Genomic DNA, 22442 nt, shown 5'->3' with positions numbered 1-22442 from the left:
ATACTTTTTTGGATTTAACAAATATATTTAATCTCTTGACATGAATATATAATTAATTTTCAAAATTTATGACATAAAATTAATGTAAAATTATAAAAATGATAGAAATATTTCTAATACAAAATTTAGATATATTTTTTTTTTTAAAACGTCAATAATTAAAAATAAAATTGATATAGACATGTGATGTGACCACTCATTCGCGAGGATTTTGAATGAGCTTTTCAACGAGACCACACATGACCACCCTTTGTCAAATAATTTCCAAGAAATAGCCAGATATGGTAAATAATAATTCAACAAGAGTAAAGAAGAGAAAAAAAAAAAAAATAAAGACACCATAGAAAAAAAAAAAAAGAACCATCGACTGACTCACAGTCTTTCGTATATAATTTTTTTTTTTTTTATTCTTCATTTCTCTTTTACTTGATTTTTTATTTTACTTTTTTTTCGAATTTTTTTTTTACATTCATTCTACCTCGCACGCGCATTTTTACATGAACCCATCAGACATAAAGCAATAGAAACATTTTTTATCTCTCTTACATATATATAAATTTTTTTTTTTTTTTTTTAATATATATTTCTCTTTATTCTCTCTAATTTTCTCTTGTGAATTGCGTTATAACATAACATATATACTAAAGCAACGCAAGCGCACAGGCAGCTGTCACCTTACACCCAATGAAGGAGGGTATGGGGGCTGGGTCAGCCATTCTCAACTTATCTCTAGGATCTTTGTAAACATGTCGTGAAATCCGAGTACCCAGTACAGGGGCCCCAGTGGCCGTATATAATATATATACATCAATGTATGCATGCCAAGAAGTGAGTAAATGGACTTGTACATACATACGTTAATTTCGAAATATTTCGATTACACTTAATTTTATCGAAATACTGCGAAATACCAAAAAAATACAATACAAACATTAAAGAAACTCTCATGAAAACAAAAAATATAATAATTAAATTTCTAATACAATTAATATATAACATGAAAGAAAATTTACAAAAGAAAATGATGTAAAATTTTCATAGTAATAGTAATTATCAACCCTTTTCTAACTGTTAATTTTTGTTTCTGTTTTATATTTCATCAAGACCATTAGTAAAAACTATAATATAATTAATTTTAAAAAAAGATGCCTGTTGCATTCTTGTTGTAAAATAAAAATAAATGTATCACTAGCTCTTTTATATTCTATGATGATGCTTGGGTTGGATGATGGCCCTTGGGAGATATAAAAGAGCACATATAAATGAAGTGAAGGTAACGATGGCGTATCCCCTGGCAACAACACCCCTATATAATATAAACTAGTCAATACATATATACACATTTATTCTGGGTGGGTTGTACGTCATCATCATCCCCCTTGTTGTTTGTCAGACAACGAGGCAAATGGAACGTGTGTATACCTTCTTATATTTATTTTTTTTCTTTTTTACTTGAAACAATACAGAAGGGAGAATTTTGATGGCATGCCATTATCAATATGTTTATTCACGCTGCCCCCTTTTTTTTTTTGTTCCTTTTTTAATGTCTCTTTATTTTAAAGGGAAGCCTAAATTAGGCAGTGAGAAAATTTTGAGGGTTGATGTAATTGTATTACTAAGTGACAAGGGTTTTTTTTTTTGTTACTGTATTTTGTAATGTGGTATTGATGGGAGAGAAAAAAAAACCACCAAGATGACCATAATGTTAATTTTAATTTTGAAAAAATAATATTGTGCTTGAATGGAGCTTTTGAATGAATCCAAACACAACCCATATTCAAAATGATGTAAAAAGTAAAAAGAAAAAAAAAGAAGATGAAGAAGATGAAGAAGATGTGTGATGAGAAAAAGAAGGTAAAAAAAAATAAGAAAGAGTAATAAATAATTTTGTAATTGTGGTCAAGAAGCCTTGGGAGGCTTCGTCGATCCCAGGAAGCATTTGCAAATGTGGACACACACACTGAACAAAATAGAACCGCAGCATCGTTGTAATATAATACAAGTTGCAGTTTCCACGGTGGTAAGGCCCCACGAAAATCACTCAAGCATATGTGCAATTGAGGGGCAGTCTAACACACAAGTCCAAAGAAGGCGACTCAACGAATCAGATTACATCTTAAAAACCTCCTCTTCCTTCCCCTACTTGAAATAATTCCTTTTTTTTTTATTTTTACTCTACTCTTCAGCCCTCCCACAGTTCTTTATCTTCTTTTTGTTTTGTATATATTTTTTTTTATTCTTTATTTTTTACTTCACTTCACATCAATTCACTTGATTTCGCATGAACGAACGTCAACTCCTGCAAACCAATTTGTTTTTTTTTTTTTTAAAATAAAGAATATATAAATTTTTTTAAAATTTATTTAAATAATTTAATTATTTCATGTATTCATAAAATTACATATTTTAAAATTATTTATCTTACTTATTTTTAAAAATATTTATGATTCAATTTTTTGATATTGTTACAATTATTATTTAAAGAAATAATTACGTATATTGATATATTTAATAATTATTTATGTTAATTAAGTATTGTGAATTATTTATTCATTATCATTGCTACTTGTTTGCAGGTAAACAGGTGCCTGACCACCTTGGCCAACTTGTATTAGTTGAGTTTGTGTTTGAAGTGGAGCTTGAATTATTATCGGTTGACTGCTTCCACCTTGAACTTGCATTCGTATCATCTGTAACTGTTGTGGCGTCAATTGAATCTGAAAGGCGGAAAAAAAAACAACAAATAAAATATTTTTTTATCATTTAAAATCATCAGTGATCTTAGTCTTATTTTATTTTTTTCTTTTTAGGTTTTTAAAAAGATGTTAGATTACTTTGTACATCTATATTTTAAAAGACAATTTTATTGTTTAAAAAATAATATACGAAAAACAAATTTGATAAAATACATAGATTAAAAAAAAAAAAAGAAAAGATAAATTGTTAAATAACATTTAAAAGTTTTTTAGTTAAATTTTATTTTTAATACTCACAGGTATTTGTTGAATGTCACCATTTGGTGATACAATTTGTTGTAAAATTTGTATATTTCCAGCTTGATTTGATTGTTGCTGTTGTTGTTGCTGCTGCTGCTGTTGTTGTTGTGGTTGCTGTTGAAGTTGAATGACATGATGTTGACCAGATTGTTGAGCATTTTGAATGGAAACAGTTTGATTTGTATTTGTATTTGATGAATCCTAAATAAAAAAACAAAACAAATGATAAATAAATTGTTAAATTACATTATTAAAAGCTATCTAATAATTATTTATTTACATGATCAACTGCATTGCCAATATTTATTGTTTGTATTTGTCCAGTACCAGGTTGTAATATTTGTAATGGTTGATTATTATTATTTTGTACATTTTGATTAGCAGATGCTTGTTGTTGAGCCAACTGAAAATAATATTGTACTTGATCTGAATTCATTGATGTACGTACACCTTGATCAGCTTGTGCTTTACTCTGTTTTAATTCATCACGTGGTACAATGTCAATTAAAAAATCAAATTGATCATATTTTGTTATTGCCATTGCAATATCATTACGTTGTAATGTACGTCTTTTATTATCCTCAGTATGTACCCATGCACGTAATGTTAATTCATGTATAAATATTTCAGCAGCTTTTGAAAATAACATTGGTGCTTCAGCACTTATCATCTTGACGTCTCCATCAAGTTTCATGATTTTTTTAATTCTTGCTAATGGCAATGATTGAGTTTTTAAATCCATCTAAATTATTTAAATTTTACATTTAAAAAATTATTAATATTATTATTTAGTATATGATAATATATTTACATTTTTAATATTTTTAATTTCTTCAGCAACTGTTGGCCAAAATGTGAGTAAATTTTTTTGTCCATCAGCACTGTCTGGTGAAGCAATTTGAAGACCTCCATTTGAATCTGTTGGATCCTCCACTTCACTGTCCTGATTACTATAAATTAAAATAAATTATAAATTAATTAATTCATAATAAATATTGTTTATCATGTCAATAGTGACATAGTAAAAAATAAACAAACAAATCAAGAAAAAATATATATGTAATTTTGTTTTTTTTAAAGTGAAAGAAAGAAAAAACAAATATTTTTGATGAATAGATGTGAGATAAAATATTGAGTAAACAATGGGGCTTTGTTTTTATATTGTATTTAATAATGATTGATTATTTAAACAACAATGAATGAAATGGTAACAACATAACCTCAATGACAATGTTGTCAAAATGAAAGAGAGTATAGTACTTACGCATTCACAAAGAACAAGGACATTGTTGATGATTTGATATTACCTTTGTAATTGCATTAATTAAATACTCTATTATAATTATTTTATCAATGTTTTATTTTTTATTTAATGAATAATACAATGAATAATTTGCGCCGGATTAATTTCGCCAATCAAAATGTCATTTGGTCTGACAAAAAAAAAAAACAAACTGGCGACATCTCGAGTAATGCACGAGAAATAAATAGTCAAAAATCGAAAATCAGACTTTATCCTTAAGAATAAGGTGCATTCTTAATGTATTTTATAACAACTAATATTTTGATATATAATTAAATTAAATTAAATTTTTTTTCCATTCATTTATTTTTTGAACAGTTTAATATCGATAAAATTGATTTTAATTATTAATCATTGTAATTTTATCGATATTAAACTATTCAGAAAATAAACGAATGGAAAAAAAATTAAATTTCATATTGATGGGTGTCATTGCTATGACAGAAACAACTGCAACGCATCACAAGTAATCATTGGTAATTGTGCATTGATTGCTTCTGTTGTATTATTTATTTTGCAATTATTGCAAAATCCATAATACAATAGCAATAGCAATCAATGCATAACTACCAATGATTACTTGTGATGAGTTGCAGTGATTTCTATCATCACAATGGCATCCATCAATGTAATATTTAATATCTTCCTCTCCATAACTCCAAGATAATCCTTTGGTTCCACATATTCCATTCGGAAGCCGTTGATCATTCATGTCTTCACAAGATCGTTTAATTTTAAGAATTCTCCCATCCAAAACTGTAAATAATAATTAATGCAAGCATGATTAGCAATATGATTAGCAATATAATTAAAATTATAAATGTTGAAAGAAAATATCTTACGTGTGAATATCATTTTGAGGCATACATTGTCAGCTGTAAATAATAAATTTAATTAAATATAATTGACGTATTAAATTTTTTTTTTTTTAAACTATATAAAGTATTAATTTATTTGAGTTGTCATTCTCAGATTAAAAGTCATCTTACAGCTTTTTATTAAGTTAATCTATATACATTCATACTTAATAAAAAAAAGTTTAATATTATAATTAATAAAAATAATACATCTATAAATGTAAAAATTGTATAAATAAGTTAAAATAAATAGAAAAAGTTGGTGGGTGGTTGCTACGTGTGATTGCAGCTAATTTTATTTTTTTATCAAATATAATAATACAATTGACTCAATAAAAAGCTGTAATATGGCTTTAATACTTTGATTAATTGATATTGATTATTAACTTGAAATGAATAAAGTTATTCATAAAAATGAAAATTATATATATACAACCACGAGCGAGGTCACTTTTGTAGATAAATAAATTATTTACTTACGTGAGTGGCAAGTGATTGTTTCTGCATTTGGTGACATGACGGATGCGTTCTTGGGGTAATGAACGATGTCATTCCAACATTTAATTGGGCGATCTAAAATTAAAATACAAATTTTATTATAATAATTTAAAATATATACAAGGGAGTATATAGTATACAAGGGAAATAATTAATCATTGAAACCTAATTAACCGGCTAATTTTTACAAAATATTAATTATAGGAATAATTTTTTTTTTTTGTTAATTTTTAATAATATAAATGAAGAATATTTTTTTTTTACTCACCATCACAAAAACATTCTTGTGCACACAAAATAATCAAAACAACAAGTGTTGTAATAACTGCATTAATTTTACAATAATACATTATTTTTTTCTTTTTTTTTTTTTTTTTCTCTTCAATGAATCAAATTTTCTAAGTATTTTTTTCTTTTTTTTTTTTTTTCTCTTCTAGTATTTTTTTTTTTTTGTAATGAACGCTTTGACTGTCGATGATGAACTATCAAATAATTTGTTAAAAAATAGAAATTAAAATAAAAAAAAAAAGAACCATTGTCATATAGGTAGCTGATAAGTGCTTAAAAATAAGTCATTATCTTTTTCCTAGAATATTGGTTTTTTTTTAAATATAAAAAAAAAGAGACAAAATAAAGAAAATAACATAACTAATAATTATTATGACAATATTTTTTTAGTCAAATATTTATCAGCCGAATATTTATAAAATAAAAAAAAAAAAAAACCACTGTCATATAGGTAACTGGTGTTGGTTTTTTTTTTTTTAAATTTTATAATCAAACTGATATACAATAAGTTCCGAAATTTCCTGTTAATTTTTTATAGTAATGATTTAAAGACAATATACTTGTCCTGGTAACCAATGATTTGCTAAATTTATTTTAAGATTTAAAATTATCATTATTTAAAAAGAAAAAAAATTACTCATAAGTTGAATAATCGACAATAAAAAGTATTTCGAGATAAACAGTATTGGATGTTGCATATAGGGTTGAACACGTTTATAATTTTCATAACTAATTAATAATTGATTAATTTACTTGAAGTCTTTTTTTGAAGTTGTTTGGCCAATTGATATGGGAAAAAATTAACAATAAACTGACTAAAAAATTACCCATCATCATTGATAACAAAAATTTAGATATAAAAATATTTATTGCCTCATTCATTAACTCTGATCGAATGAAACTAATTTACAAATAACGAAATTAATGTTTCAAGGCGATTGATGCTAATTTTTTTTGTTTTTTTTTTATTCGTCTTTACAACCCCAGGCGATAGACTACATATAAAATTACAATTTTCTTGATGAGTGTTTACATATAAATTAAAATAATAATTAATCTAGCCTTCGTAAGACTAGTAAAAAAAATAATAAATTAAAATTAAATAAATATTTTTTTATCTGTATAATTATACTTGTTGTATTTATTTTTTTTTTTCCAAATAAATACATTTTTCATATACATATAATATTAAAACAAATTACGTATGCATGCTATTTTTTAAATCAAAAAATTGAATTTTTTATAATGTTAATTCAAATAAAAAAAAATATAAGTCATATAAAAATATAAGTAAAAATCAAAGTTTCAAGTTAATATTTATTATGTAACTTGGTTTAATTTGAAAAATCGGATATTTTTTAAAAAAGCTTGAATGTTATCGGAGAATCCAATGTCATTAGGACAAAGTCATTAGTATTTTTATTTTTTATTTTTATATTTCTACGCAGCATATCATCGGCTTGTCTGATAACGTGACGAATATTTCATCAATATATTATATATATACATTTATTTTGAGATTTTTATTTTTTTGTTTATTCCTAGGCAGCTTATTATCAACTCACCTTACTACATGACAAATGCCACGTCAGCCAGTGTTAAATATAAATTTAAAAATATATTTTTATCTGTACAAGGAATTTACAAAAATCATTATCATTTATATTTTTGTATTTTTCATAATAATTGTTTTTCCGGCTACGTGACAAATGACACATCAACAGATATCAAATAAATTTTAAAATATACTTCTATATTATCTGTATGAGGCATAATTTAAATTATCAATTTATAATTTTCGTATTAAATCCCAATTTCCAGTTCAATTTTCATAGATTTTTTTTTCTCTAATACAATTATTTAATTAAAAAAAAAAATACTTTCAAGTATATTATTCTATATGAGACTCGGTGTAATTTAAAAAAATGGGTGATATATAAATATTTTTTTATAAGATTCATTAAAACAAAAGTCATTAATATTTTTATTTTTATTCGAAGCTCATTGTCGGCTCAATCATTTACGGGACAAATTTTATCACATCAACTGTCTGCATCGAATGATTTTTTTATATAAAAAACAATTATAATTTCAGAAGTGATTGAAAATTTTATTTATTTTTGGCTTTATTCTATTTTATTAATTATTTGTTTTTTTAAAAAATATGACCTATATTTATATTGGCCTACGTGACAAAGCGATGTCACTGTTAATTATATAAAAATATAAAAATAAGTTTTATCAATTAAAATTAAGTTCAAAGATTGACTTTTAAATTAAAATTCAATATTTTTATTTCATTTGTTTTAAATAATATTTAAAATAAATAGTAATTTTTTATTATTTAAAATATTATTATTGTACTAACTTACATATTATTTTTTGTTTTTTTATTCTTTTAAATAATAATCTAGTATGATTCAGGAACCTATTTTTCTCTTTTGTGATTTGCAAAATTTTTCAAAGCATTACCAATAGTTTTTCCAAGACCTTTTTCAATAAATTCAAACCCTTTTATTGATTTATCACTTGCTCCCATCTTTTCAGGATGATCAATATGAACTCTAGCTGGATTTATTTTGGTTCTCCAATCTTGAATATAAACTTTGCCTTTTCGACTGATATAAAAATTTATAGTATGCTCCATTTTCACCTCATCTATAAATATTAAATATAAAAATAAATAATAGTCTATCATCAAATATTTTTTAATTCTCGAAAATATATATTTCAAACTTACACAATGACATTCTAACATCACTTCCTTCAGTTTTCCCGAATATTTTTCCTAAATTGCCATTTGCACAAAATCCTGATTCGACAGTTATTTTTGGATTTTTTGTATTTATTTTTAATTCATATCTATTCCAATCAGCAACGTAATTTGTGATTGCTAAATGATCGTTGAAGCCCTGTAAAGTGGTACCTATACAACGATATTTAGTGTCACCAGTAGTGCCAAAAAATTGGTTTAATAAAATATAATTTGTATCTAATTGTCGCTGAACTCCTACAGAATCTATATAATACTGGCGCATTACATCAGGCATAATTATTCTCATACACTCTTCAAAATCTAGATCATTCTCATTACACTCCCACATTTTATTATCACCTAATATTGGACATATTAAAATTAATCCTATGAATGTCAATCCAATTAAACACTTTTTAATAAATAGTTCCATTTTTTATTTATTCATTCATATAAAATAAACTATTGTTAAATTTAATTTGCTGCAGTACAAGTTGCAGTGGCGGGTACTGGTCGAAAATGATGCCAAAATTTCGCACAAAGCCAAGCAAAGCAATTGTAAAACAAGTTTCTAGATGGTCTACGTGACTTTTAGATTTTTTTTTCATGCATTCAAACCGTTCTAGGAAAATAGCCCTGGTCATAATAATTATCCGCATGTTAACGTAAAAAAAATGTAAAAATCAAGACAAATAAAAGCGGGGAAAAAGGCGGGAAAAATCTTAGAAAATATTCTCACCAGGGAGGCATATGGAAAAAAAAAACACCTGTGAATCGCCTGTTGCTAAAAAATATTATTTTCAATTTAATTTAATTTATAATTATTTGCTTTTTGCATTGCACCCATCATGATCATAAAAAATACAAGATAAACTACAAATTCCATGTATGTATCAATATCTTTTAGTGTAAAAAATTCATCTCTAATCGTTTTATCAATACCACTGTATTCAAGAGCAGTTCTGATACTATCCAATTCCCAATCATCATTGACTTCATAAATATCACCAAGTTCGTAGATTAAATTTTCATCACAATTATTATTTAATCCGTTATTTAATTGAATTGGTGGAATTGATAAACTTGCAAAACATGAGTGATATGTTATTATTATATCATCTCCTAGAAATTAAAAAGATTAATTAATTTTTTCATTAATTTATATCTTGTAATTATATGGTGGTGTTAATTATATAAAAATATAAAAATAAGTTTTATCAATTAAAATTAAGCTCAAAGATTGACTTTTAAATAAAAATTCAATATTTTTATTTCATTTGTTTTAAATAATATTTAAAATAAATAGTAATTTTTTATTATTTAATAAAATATTATTATTGTACTAACTTACATATTATTTTTTGTTCTTTTATTATTTTAAATAATAATCTAGTATGACTCGGGAAGCATTTCTTCTTTTTTGTGATTTGCAAAATTTTTCAAAGCATTACCAATAGCTTTTCCAAGTCCTTTTTCAATAAATTCAAACCCTTTCATTGATCTATCACTTGTTCCCATATTCTCGGGATGATCAATTAAAACTGCGGCTGGATTTATTTTAATTCTCCAATCTTGAATATAAACTTTGCCTACTCGACTGATATAAAAACTTATAGTATGCTCCATTTTCACTTCATCTATAAATGTAAAATATAAAAATAAATAATAGTATATCATCATATATTTTTTAACTCTCAAAACTGCTCAAAAATATTTTCGGACTTACACAATGATATTTGAACATCACTTCCTTCAAGTAGCCCGAATATTTTTCCTAAATTGCCATTTGTACAATGTGATGAATCAACAGTTATTTTTGGATTTTTTGTATTTATTTTTAATTCATTTCTATTCCAATCAGCAACGTAATTTGTCACTGCTAAATGATCGTTGAAGCCCCATATATTGACACCTCTACAACGATATTTAATGTCACCAGTTTTGCCAAAAAATTGCGAAATCATAAAAGCCGCTGTAGTCATTTGTCGCTGTACTCCTGCACGATCGACATAATATTGACGAGTTATATCAGGGATAATTATTCTCATACACTCTTCAAAATCTAGATCATTTTCATTACATTCCCACATTTTATTATCACATACTATTGGACCTATTAAAATTAATCCTATGAATGTCAATCCAATTAAACACTTTTTAATAAATAGTTCCATTTTTTATTTATTCATTCATATAAAATAAACTATTGTTAAATTTAATTTGCTGCAGTACAAGTTGCAGTGGTGGATTCTGGTCGAGAATGATGCCAAAATTTCGCACAAAGCCAAGCAAATCAGTTGTAAAACAAGTTTCTAGATGGTCTACGTGACTTGTAGAATTTTTTTTATGCATTCAAACCTTTCTAGGAAAATAGCCCTGGTCATAATAATTATCCGCATGTTAACGCAAAAATAAATAGACGAAAAAATAAAAATCAAGACAAATGAAAGCGGGAAAAAGCTTAGAAAATATTCTCACCAGGGAGGTATATGGAAAAAAAAACACCTGTGAATCGCCTGTTGCTAAAAAATATTATTTTCAATTTAATTTAATTTATAATTATTTGCTTTTTGCATTGCACCCATCATGATCATAACAAATACAAGATAAACTATAAAATTCCATGTATGTATCAATATCTTTTAGTGTAAAAAATTCATCTCTAATCGTTTCATCAATACCACTGTATTCAAGAGAAGTTCTAATACTATCCAATTCCCAATCATCATTGACTTCATAAATATCACCAAGTTCGTAGATTAAATTTTCATCACAATTATTATTTAATCCGTTATTTAATTGAATTGGTGGAATTGATAAACTTGCAAAACATGAGTGATATGTTATTATTATATCATCTCCTAGAAATTAAAAAAATTAATTAATTTTTTCATTAATTTATATCTTGTAATTATCATTTAATTTTATATTTGATTTTAAATTTACCTGCTATTATTGCTTTTCGACATGAGTCATAATTAGATTCATCAACTGTATAGAAAAAAAAAATACAACAAATATATAGTATATTTTTTTTTAAATATAAAGAAAAATAAATTAAATTATTTGTTTACCTTGTGGACATTCATGCAATATTAAATTACTCGATACTTTATTTGACACTGTTTTATTAATTGTATTGCCATACCAACAACTAATATTTTTCTCAGCTGAAATTTAATATTTAATAATTATATTTAAATAACAAATTTTTATATAAAAAAATAATAAATTTATTTTAACGTAGTCTTAAAGTTGAATGTGTATTTTTTTCTCTCTCGAAATCCACAAGACCATGTGGTTTTTTAACCACGTGGTAAAAAATTTAAGCCACAAACAGCTACAATTAAGTGGAAAAATACTATTGCTGATTTTATTATTTTAACAATAATTAAATTGTCAAGTCATTTTAATTTTTTTTCTTTATCATTTATATAATTGTGTTTTATTTTTTTAAATAATTTTATACATACCTTTAGTCTTGCTAACAGGAACACAATTAAATTTATTGATAAATAAAAAAATTAAATTTACAGTTAAATAAATATTTATAAAATTCATATTGAGATTTTTTTTTTTCCCACACTATCTCATAGATTTTTAACTTGAAATGGCTTAAATTTTTTTTTTTTTTTTTCGGTTGTCTTGACTGAAGATTTACCAAGGATTAACGCCTTTTCTTTTCTTTTTTTTTTTGTGCTAGAATAATAATGGATTTTATAGACACCCACACACACGATTTCTCTTGAAAAAAATAATTTTTAATTTTTGTATTTATTGTGTTTAATTAATATATAATAAAAATTAAACTTGCAAAATTATTATTCATATTAAATTATAACTGAAAATAATCTTTAGAAAAAATTGCATAAATTTAATAAACAATCTGTTTATTTTTTAAAAAAATAAATAATAAAAAGTTATTAAATTTTATTGTATAAAAAAATTTATTAAAATAATAATATTATTAATTTATAAAAAATACATTGTAAAATAATTTAGGTACAATTTATTTAAATTTATAAACACATTAATAATGAAATAGTTATTAAAATTAAATTAATATTAGAAGTCGATGATAAATTTCCTTGGGTAAATCTAAATTTGATGGCTCTATTTCGAGATTTTATTGGTCTATCATAATTATAATAATAATCTAAAAATGAGTAATTAATTATTATTTGGTTTGATGATTAGCCAAGAAATTAATTAACAAATATTTTTTCATAAAGTACCTTTATTCATTAGCACATTATTGATGGGTTTTTTAATTGAATTATAATTTTTATTTGTCATTGAATTCACTGTTGTATTTGTGGCTAAATTGTTGTTATTTTTTTCTTTATTCAATCGCACTTGATAATTATTATTATCACTATTTTTATTATTAAAAAAATTTATGTCTCGATTGTACAATGACACCAAGTATTTATTTAAATTTTCTTCGTCTCGATTATTGTTAAATTGTTTTTCGTTGTTTCGATTTGCAGATAGAATTTTAGTTGAATCTTCATCAAACTGATTTATTAAATTTTCACGTTTATTTATTCTCAATCCAATGATTGTTTTAATAATAAATAAAAAAATTAAAAACACAATACTTTTTTTTACTAGAAACATTTTTCTTTGAAGAAAAAATAACACACAAATGTTTAAATATAATTTCACAATTATAGTTTAATTGACACGTTGTGTTTTAGAGTTTCAAACACGTAATGAGTTTTTTTCCATCTTTATTTATTTTTTTTATCTTATGCGTGTGTTATATATTATTGCAAACTCTCGATTTGTTGAATAAAAAAAAAAAAGAATAATTATTAAACAATATTATTTCAAATGTTTTAAAAAAAAATATATATATGTTTTGTTTATTTGAAAAACAATTTTGATGGTTTTCCTGACAAAAAGTTTGAGGATTTATAAATTCTTGGTGATTCTAAAAGACCAGATGATGACTCGTCAGGTCCAATGATTTTTGGAGACTGTTCTTCATCAGATACAACAAAATTTGTAATAAAAATAAATACGTAAATATTTTTTTAGTACTAACCAGACACAAAAAAAATTATTAATTGAAAAAAAAAATAATTGTTTAAATATATAAATAAAGCGAGAACAATAAATAATATTGTTTTAATTTTAAAAAAATAGACAAGTCAATGATTTTAATAATATTTTAATAATATTTAATATACTTGTTTTAAAAATAAAAGCAAATTAATTTATGTATGTACAGATTTATAAGTACTGAGTTTTTGAAAAATAAAATTAAGAACTTCTTTGGCTGTTGGAATACCTGTAGTATTAATTCTAATAATTTCACCAAATTCACGAATATAATAATCAAGTTCTGATGTATTTGATGAATCTTTTGTTGCTAAATATTTATTAGTAAGATGTGATAGCTTTTGAAAATCTGAGCTAAATGCTTCATCAAGATCAAAAAGTTCCAAAGCTGGTGGTGGTAATTCTTGAAAACTTGGTGGAAATACCTTGAAAAAGAAAAAGAAAAAAAAAATGTAATTAAAGCTGATAATGAAGTTAAAAGAAAAAAAAACTTACAGAGGGTTGAGTTGGTGGTAATGGTGTTTCAAAATGAGGTGTTATCAAAGTCAATGGTTCATGTTTAACACCAAGATCCTGATATGCTTTGATACACCTTGGAATCATTGACATATTGATTGAATAAAAATGATGTTTAAATAATTTTGTATACTCTCGAGGTATATCAATGTTATCCAAATCTTGTGTACAAACTTTTGGATTGTCTGCTTGTTGAGTAATATCAGGAACAAAATTATACTCTGAATACTTTAAAAATCAAATCACAATAATCATTAACCAGTATTACATGATATTTCAAATTATAAAAAATTATTTATACATACATCAACGTCATCCAGATGATAATCTTTTGTTATTTGTTCTTTTGAACGAAAAAATTCAAAAATCATATCTCTCAAAGTGTCATTTTGTTCCTTGTCAATGTATGAATCAGTTAATATTTTTGATGAACCCAAAACAACAAGTTTACCAGTACTATTTTGTGATAAATAATATGCACATATTGGTCGATTTGTTGGTATTGCTAGTGTACCACTTGACAATGCAACTGATGATGGCTGAACGACATTCAATGTTGCTCCATATGGATAAATAAAATTTAAATTTCTAGAAAAACATCAATTAAAATATTAATACAGCATATTAATTATTAAATTTAATTATACTTACGTAAATTCTTTACGATTTTTAACAAATCTTGATTTATTTGAAAGACCCTGTGATATTGTACATTCTTTTGGATGAAGTGTCTGATTATAATTCATTCTAACAACACTATCTATATTTAACAGAAATCATCATATTTAAATTTTTTAATTGATTAAATTATATAAATTTATTATTACCATTATTAACCATTATTCCAAATTCTTCAAGAAGAAAATTAATATTTGTATTTAATTTATTTTCACCACCTTCACCAAGCATAACAAATACATTACCACCACCATTTAAAAATCCTCTTATTGAATTCATTTCAAGTTCTGTAAATTTATTTTTTGGTTCAGCTAAAATTAATACTTCTCCATTTGCCAATGATTCTTGTGATAATACATCATAATTTTCAATAAATTTCCATTTTTGTTTTAGTTTTCTTTGTAGTATTTTAAATTCATCATTTAATTTTTTTTCATTTTTTGATAAATCAAATATTATCAAGTGTGAATCAGGATCATTGTTATCATTAACAACACTCATTTTTTTATTTACAATGATTAATAATTAAAAAAATATATAATTAATTTACTATATTATTTTGTAAAAAGATAATAAATAATTACTCTTGTTTTTCGTTGTCAGGACAACAAGTTGTTATACTTTTTTATATTTCTATCATGACGTCATATCATACACATACAAGTGTTGTAACACACACACGCCATTGACAGCTGGAGCAAATATGTCAAAACAATATTATTGTTGTTTACATTGTTGTTTATAATAAATAATAAATAATGGAATGTGATAATCCAGTAATATATGGTCTTGAATTTCAAACAAGAGCATTATCAGCTCAAAATGCTGAAACAGATATTGTAAGATTTTTAGTTGGTACACAATCAATGAAATTAAATAGTAATCAAGTACACTTGGTTGAATTAAATGATGAAACAAATAAAATAAGAACACAAGTATATAATCACAATGTTGGTGAAATATGGTCACTACAAGCATCACCAATGGATCCAAGTCAATTTATAACATCATACAGTTCATTAAATGGTAAATAATGCTAAATTTATAAATTTATTATTTGTCATTAATTTGTTGTTATTTTGATAGATGAAGGCATGTGTGTTATGAAAGGAGCATTATGGAAATTACCTGATGGTGATATTGATACAAATAATATTGAAAAATTAAATAAACTTGGTGATATTGATACAACACCATATGGAAATGAATTAAAAACAATTGTTTATCATCCAATTGAAGGTGATAAAGCTGTGTCTGTTGTTGATAATAAATTTATACTATGGAATTTAAATGAAGCTTGTCCACAAGTAAGTTATCATGTATTTTATAAATGAAAATTTATTAATTTAAAAATTAATTTAGGCATCAACAGTTGGTACTTTAATGACAAAAGGACAACCAAGATTTACAACTGGTAAATGGAATCCACATAATAATTGCAATCAATTTGTAACGTTAAATGATAATCATGTTAGAGGATGGGATTTGCGAAGTCCAAATGAAGAATCATGGTCAATTTTATCAGCTCATTCACAAGTTATCAGGTAAAATAACAGAAGAAACATTTGCAATTAACTGTACAATTAATTGTTAATTTATTTAAAACAGGGATTTAGATTTTAATGCAAATAAACAGTATATATTATCAACATGTGGTGATGATTGTTATATGAAATTTTGGGATATTAGAAATCCAACAGAAGCAATTATATCAAGAATGGAACATTCACATTGGGTTTGGAGTATTAAAATAAATCGTTTTCATGATCAACTTGTGTTGACATCAAGCAGTGATTCTAGAGTGATACTATGCAGTATTCCATCTGTTTCATCAGAGCCATATTGTCAAACAGTCAATGATGATGATACAGCAACAATTGAAGAATCAACAACACCACCAAATAAGTCAGTTGAATAATAATCATACATCTATTTTTTTTTATTTTTGTTATGATAAGTTGATGTAATTTTGTATTTATATTATTTAGACTTGATGATGGTGTTATTGGTAAATATGAAGAACATGAAGACAGTGTTTATGCTGTTGAATGGTCATCAGCTGATCCATGGACATTTGCATCACTCAGTTATGATGGTAGACTAGTTATTAATAAAGTACCACGTAAATATAAATATAAAATTCTATTATAAATATTAATTTAATTTTATAAACAACAAGGAGTTGAATAAAGATAAAGCAACAAAAAATTAATAATAATATTACTTTTTTTTATTTAATAACGTTCAGATACACGACAAGCAACATTTCTTAATTGTCCATAAACTTTTGATGGTGGACTACCAAGAATTAAATTACAAATAGCTCTTCTAGCAAGTTGAATATTTTGAAATGAACCAAGAATATGTATTTTAGCATCAGCAAGTACAATACGTGTTTTAGTTACATTTTCAATTGTAAATTTAGTACGTCCACCTTTACCAGCAAGACGTCCAATAGCACGTGATAAATGATCACCTTTTAATGGTTTAACATCTTGTACTTGAAATGTTTCAACAAATAAATCATCAAGACGTAATAATGCAAGTGCATCTTCAACTTCAAAACCAACAACAAATGCACGTACAAAATCAGCAGCTTTTTGTAAATTTGATATATCTGGTGTTTCTGGACCAGTACGTAATTCAATATTTCTTGATTTTAAATTAAAACGTATTTGAAGAAATAAATGTTCAACAACTGGTGTAAATATTTTTGCCCAATTATCTTTAAGTGGTGTTACTCTGTGTGCTGGTACTGGTATCTAGGAAAAATAAATAAATTTATATCATCAACATCAACTAGTTTCATGCTTAAATAAAGCTTGTTGTTGTTGTTGTTTTTTACCTTTCTGTGTTCTCCACCTTCAACAGTTCTTGAACGTTTAACTCGTGCATTTGTTTTGACATTACCCTCAATGCCATTGTGATTATCAACCTAAATTAAAAACAATAATATTAATTTAGCTATTAAATAGTCTTAAAAAATGATAACCTAATTACCTCCATTTTTGATTCACTCATAACACGTTTTTTTGATAATTTTCTTTCATTTTTTTTACCCACATTGGTATCATGACCTTTTACATTATCAATACTCATATTTATTGTTATTTTTTTTTCAATCAACAATTAAATTTGTAATGTTTTTTATAAATTCAGTTGATAAATTTACAACATGTGCTGATAAATGGATGACAAAATAATATAATAATAATATAACTTAGTTACAATATTTATCGTTGCAGCCACGAGGCGCTAGTGTAGCTGGCTGAGAAAAAAATAATAATAATAGTAAATAATTATTCTATTTCTAATAGAAATTTAGTGGCCTGCAAATTGTATAAAAAAATAATAATTTTATATTGTAAAAATTGCAAAAATTATGTAGATTATGAAAATGTAAAAAAAAATAAAAAAAAAGTTATTGGTCGAATCATATTAACCAGGCTACAAATATGAACCCACTCCGGGACGCGATCCCACTACTGCACGCCACGGGAACTTTTGGCTGCGGGGTTTCCCCTCTGGCCCGGTTCGCCCCTCCTTAGCTAACCTGGCCACCCCGGACTCCTCCAGGGTGCCCATATTGATGGCGAGCTTAGTGCGGACATCCAGTCAACATGGGTACCAATATCTGTAGTAACTCCCGGTCTCAGACCCTCCACAATAACTAGCCTCCGAGTAGCCGGATTACAGGAGCCGCCACACTCCCAGCTGAAAGTATGATTTCGAATCGTCTATATAAATTATGACCTTGTTCTAATTAACAATATTTTTATATTATTTATAATTGTAATTTAATTAGAGCCAATTGAGATCAATTACGACAATCGAAATGTACTAGGTCAAATTTCAGAATTAACAATTGAAATTTTCTGGTTCATCAGGTGACCCAATTGCTTGAAGTATAATTCAGATGATAATTTATTTATAATATTTAAAAAGCAATCATAATAATGCATTTAATTTTTAAACATTTGTAATTAATTAATAATTAATTTAACAAAGAAAAAGTTCAAAGAAAATATGTAAAATTTGTCTCAATCGAAAGGTATCATTGTAATAATTTTCAAACAATAATTAAAATGTATAATTAATTTATTTTTATTAACAAAATAACAACAATAATTTTTTATAAAATATTTTCATTGTAATTATATATAATTCTTATAATAAAATATATATTTTCTTAGGTACCAATGAGTATAAAATACCAATAAAAAAAATATTTACATATTAAATATACATAAAAAAAAAAAATGCTGTTTTTGTACATGGATTTGTTGGTAGTTTTTAAATTAAATAAAATGCATTAACATAAATGCATTAATTGGATTATTTTTATGTAGATGGAAGCTAGCTATTATTATTTTTCATCTTTCTTCTTCTTCAATGGTTTTTTCGGAATCACATGTTGATGATTCATCACCAAATATTTTAACATGTTTGACTAAATGCCATGTTGTAATATCAAAACAAAGACCAATTGCTACAGCACCTAATTAAAATAATTACCAATAAATTAATTAATACATTTTTAAATAATTTTTTAATTTCAACTGACCTGCAGCAGTGAGATTAAACATGTATCTCAATTTTTCAGTATCATAAAGCCAACAATTATTGCTGGACCCAGTACAAGTTTTACCCGAAAATATACAATTAATTTCTGTAAATAATAACATAAAAAATTATAAGCTAAAATAATAATCAATTAAATTATTATAAAATATAAATTAAAATAATAATTACGAATAATGTATCCAAAAACAAGTGGTGATGGTATCATAGCAAATAATGTTGTAATTGTAAGTCCCAATCCAAGTGCTGCTGTTTTATCAATCTCATCAATGGATCTTATTGAAATGAGAAAATTTGTAGCCATACCAGAAGTTGCCATAAAACTAACAATTGATAATATACAAATAAATAAACAAAGTTTTAAAAAACAATCAACTTGACATGATCCAGGTTCAGCTGTTCCTTTACTACCAATTTTATTATTGATATTTTTACTCAACACACATGAGCATTCACTGTACTTGATTGAGCCATTATCATTTATCTAAATATCAAAAAATAAATAATTAAATTTATTATAAATAAATAATAAAAATAATTATAAAATACATACAGTTACATTTTGACATCCAGCATGACAAGCTGATACATAAGTACGTCCTTCCTCTGAACAAATTGGATTATAAGAAACATAATCACAATTACATAATTTATTACAATTTAACATGTCATTATTATTATTGTTATTATGCATATTTATAATTTGTTTATCATTATCTGTACAACCAACAACAATATACATTAACATGCAAATTGTACTTGTTGAACTGACAATAATATTCCAAGTTGTTAAATGTCTTGCTTTTATAATTTTTTCATATTTACTTATGATAAATCCAGCAGTTAATAAACCAGATGAACAAAATGTTAAATATATTATTCCAGTAATTAATGCTGATGTTGATGCTGTTTGTTTATATTGTACTTCAATATATTTTGGCATAAACATTGCATATGATGAAAAACCAAACAGGTAACATATTGTTGCTGCATTATTAAACATTAATGTTTTATTTTTTAATAAACGTTTAAATGTTTTAAGCATATCATTAAATGATGTTGATTTATTTGTTGTTGTGTTATTGTTATTTAAAGTAGTATTATTATATTTTTGTTTTGATAAAATACGACGTGCTACTGTTAATGGTAATTCTTTTGGAAATAGTAACATGATACTTGCTGATATGAGAAGTAATATTGATAAAATTATCCAACCCATCCACCAAGCTCCAACAAATCTAAAAAAATTTATAATATTTATTGGTAATTGTTGTAATTTATTGAATTTATTAGGCTAACCTTGGATCTTCAGTTGGTACATTATATGCAGGTATTATAAAAAATTTTAATGTAAATGATGAAAGACAATATCCAATACCTGGTCCCAATAAACGTATGAAATATGTTATACTTGCATATTTTGGTGCATCAATTTTAGACACATTGTCATCAATATATGATACACCAAGTGTAAATAATAATGATCCACCAATACCACTTAAAAATTTTGCTATAAAAAATATAATTTTTGATGTTGTATTATCATTTAATTCATGACATTTTGTTGTATTATTATCAAGGCAAATAAATTTTTGCATTACTTGATATTTTATATTTTTTGTGTTTGATGATAAATCACTGTATTCTTTTGATAATTCAACAGCTTCATCACCTGGACCATATAGTAAATGAGGTAATAATGCAAGTAAACATCCAAATAAATGCTGTTAATCAAAAAAAACAAACATATTATTTTAAATCAATACATGATTAATTTTTCATCTTTAAAAATTATAAAAAACTCACAATGTAAATTCCAATTGCCATCCATCTCGGTCTATTGCCATTGGTACAATAATATGATAACACACATGATACCAATAGTTGAGATATATTATTACTGACACCAATGAAAGCTAAACAATTAAAATACAAAAATAATAAAATTAATAACAGTATCAAGAGCTCTAAAGAAATAGTAAAAATAAAAATTTACTAGGTCAAATATCAATTATTTATCAGTTAAATATATTGTTATAAATAAATAATAATTAATTTTATTAATAATTTATATACTCACATATTATTATTGATGGTATTTGAAATCTTTTTTCAATAGTTGTAATAGTTCCAGTATAATAAGCTAAACTTGCTGAAAAAACAAGACTCAAAAAACCATAAACAACAACATACCATTGAATTTTAGCAAATTTTTGTAATTTTTTTCCATGTATTATCCATAATCCAAATTTAATGTCACTTGTTATAGGTAATTTTTTAATAATGTCATCAATATTGTGATTTAATAATGATGGTGAATTAATTATCTCACGTGTTGTTGATGTGGCCAAGTTGAATTTCATGTTGTTGTTATTTTTAAATGTATTATTATTTTCTGAAACATTAAAATAACAAGTATATATTAATTACATAATTATTATTAGTTAGATAAGATTTTTTTTATGGCAAATTATATGAGTATTTCGAATTTACATTGATGATTTTTTAAGCATGGAAATGTGCATGGAAATAAAGTGTGACTGTGTGTCACACACTGACTTTGTAATCATTTTATTTTTTTTTTTATAAGAACAATATTTACATGGATTGTAACAAGTGGAATATTAAATTTATGAGTTTATTGTGCAGATTAAATATGTATATATTAAGACAAATGTATTATCAAACCTGGTGAACATACTGAATTGTTATTATCCATTTATAAAATATTCAACTCAGCAGTTGAAAGCTGAGATATTTTTTTATTTTTTTTTTTTACTCAAGGTTGCACACTAATACATTGATAACATTAAAAAGTATGTGAATATAAGTTTAAAGTTGAAAGTTTTGTAACGTTTTGATAATTTCAACTTCTAGCCAGTTTTCAGTTGGATATTTAAATA

At 24.9% G+C, this 22442-nt stretch overlaps 5 protein-coding genes across 10 annotated transcripts; 1 reads left to right on the top strand and 4 right to left on the bottom strand.

Moving 5' to 3' along the window:
- Positions 1–2307: 2307 nt before the first annotated feature.
- Positions 2308–4431, bottom strand: LOC122860243 (nuclear transcription factor Y subunit gamma-like). Of its 2 annotated transcripts, none has more exons than XM_044163965.1 (5): positions 4261–4431; positions 3808–3946; positions 3277–3738; positions 2994–3197; positions 2308–2717 (listed from the first exon to the last, which is right to left on the bottom strand). In XM_044163965.1, exons 1-5 carry the CDS (start codon positions 4281–4283, stop codon positions 2547–2549), a joined length of 999 nt encoding a protein of 332 aa, XP_044019900.1. In that variant the 5' UTR covers positions 4284–4431; the 3' UTR covers positions 2308–2546. The 2 variants fall into 2 exon arrangements, with proteins under 2 accessions (XP_044019900.1, XP_044019901.1); XM_044163966.1 differs by having other exon boundaries at positions 2497–2717; positions 4304–4431.
- Positions 4432–13863: 9432 nt separating this feature from the next.
- LOC122860239 (intraflagellar transport protein 52 homolog) lies at positions 13864–15536 on the bottom strand. The gene is made up of 5 exons (XM_044163962.1): positions 15108–15536; positions 14932–15040; positions 14586–14868; positions 14260–14508; positions 13864–14189 (listed from the first exon to the last, which is right to left on the bottom strand). The coding sequence occupies exons 1-5, from the start codon at positions 15457–15459 to the stop codon at positions 13920–13922; spliced, it is 1263 nt and encodes a 420-aa protein (XP_044019897.1). The 5' UTR covers positions 15460–15536; the 3' UTR covers positions 13864–13919.
- A 75-nt stretch (positions 15537–15611) lies between these two features.
- Positions 15612–17198, top strand: LOC122860241 (EARP-interacting protein homolog). Its single transcript, XM_044163963.1, has 5 exons — positions 15612–15984; positions 16045–16265; positions 16321–16502; positions 16567–16863; positions 16947–17198. Exons 1-5 carry the CDS (start codon positions 15717–15719, stop codon positions 17107–17109), a joined length of 1131 nt encoding a protein of 376 aa, XP_044019898.1. The 5' UTR covers positions 15612–15716; the 3' UTR covers positions 17110–17198.
- Positions 17167–18658, bottom strand: LOC122860242 (RNA-binding protein pno1). Its single transcript, XM_044163964.1, has 3 exons — positions 17959–18658; positions 17804–17893; positions 17167–17720 (listed from the first exon to the last, which is right to left on the bottom strand). The coding sequence occupies exons 1-3, from the start codon at positions 18055–18057 to the stop codon at positions 17193–17195; spliced, it is 717 nt and encodes a 238-aa protein (XP_044019899.1). The 5' UTR covers positions 18058–18658; the 3' UTR covers positions 17167–17192.
- Positions 18659–19038: 380 nt separating this feature from the next.
- Positions 19039–22324, bottom strand: LOC122860238 (solute carrier organic anion transporter family member 5A1-like). 5 transcript variants are annotated; one of them, XM_044163957.1, is made up of 8 exons: positions 22228–22324; positions 21620–21934; positions 21346–21455; positions 20839–21263; positions 20093–20777; positions 19711–20023; positions 19523–19627; positions 19039–19456 (listed from the first exon to the last, which is right to left on the bottom strand). In XM_044163957.1, the coding sequence occupies exons 1-8, from the start codon at positions 22256–22258 to the stop codon at positions 19332–19334; spliced, it is 2109 nt and encodes a 702-aa protein (XP_044019892.1). In that variant the 5' UTR covers positions 22259–22324; the 3' UTR covers positions 19039–19331. The 5 variants fall into 5 exon arrangements, with proteins under 5 accessions (XP_044019892.1, XP_044019893.1, XP_044019895.1 ...); XM_044163958.1 differs by having other exon boundaries at positions 19166–19456; positions 20099–20777; XM_044163960.1 differs by having other exon boundaries at positions 19170–19456; positions 22241–22274.
- Between the last annotated feature and the right edge of the window lie 118 nt (positions 22325–22442).

This window comes from Aphidius gifuensis, linkage group LG1, assembly GCF_014905175.1.
Source record: "Aphidius gifuensis isolate YNYX2018 linkage group LG1, ASM1490517v1, whole genome shotgun sequence".
In the NCBI taxonomy this organism is placed as follows: Eukaryota; Metazoa; Arthropoda; class Insecta; order Hymenoptera; family Braconidae; genus Aphidius; species Aphidius gifuensis.
The sequence above is the reverse complement of the archived record's forward strand: the minus strand, read 5'-3'. Positions and strand labels throughout refer to the sequence as shown.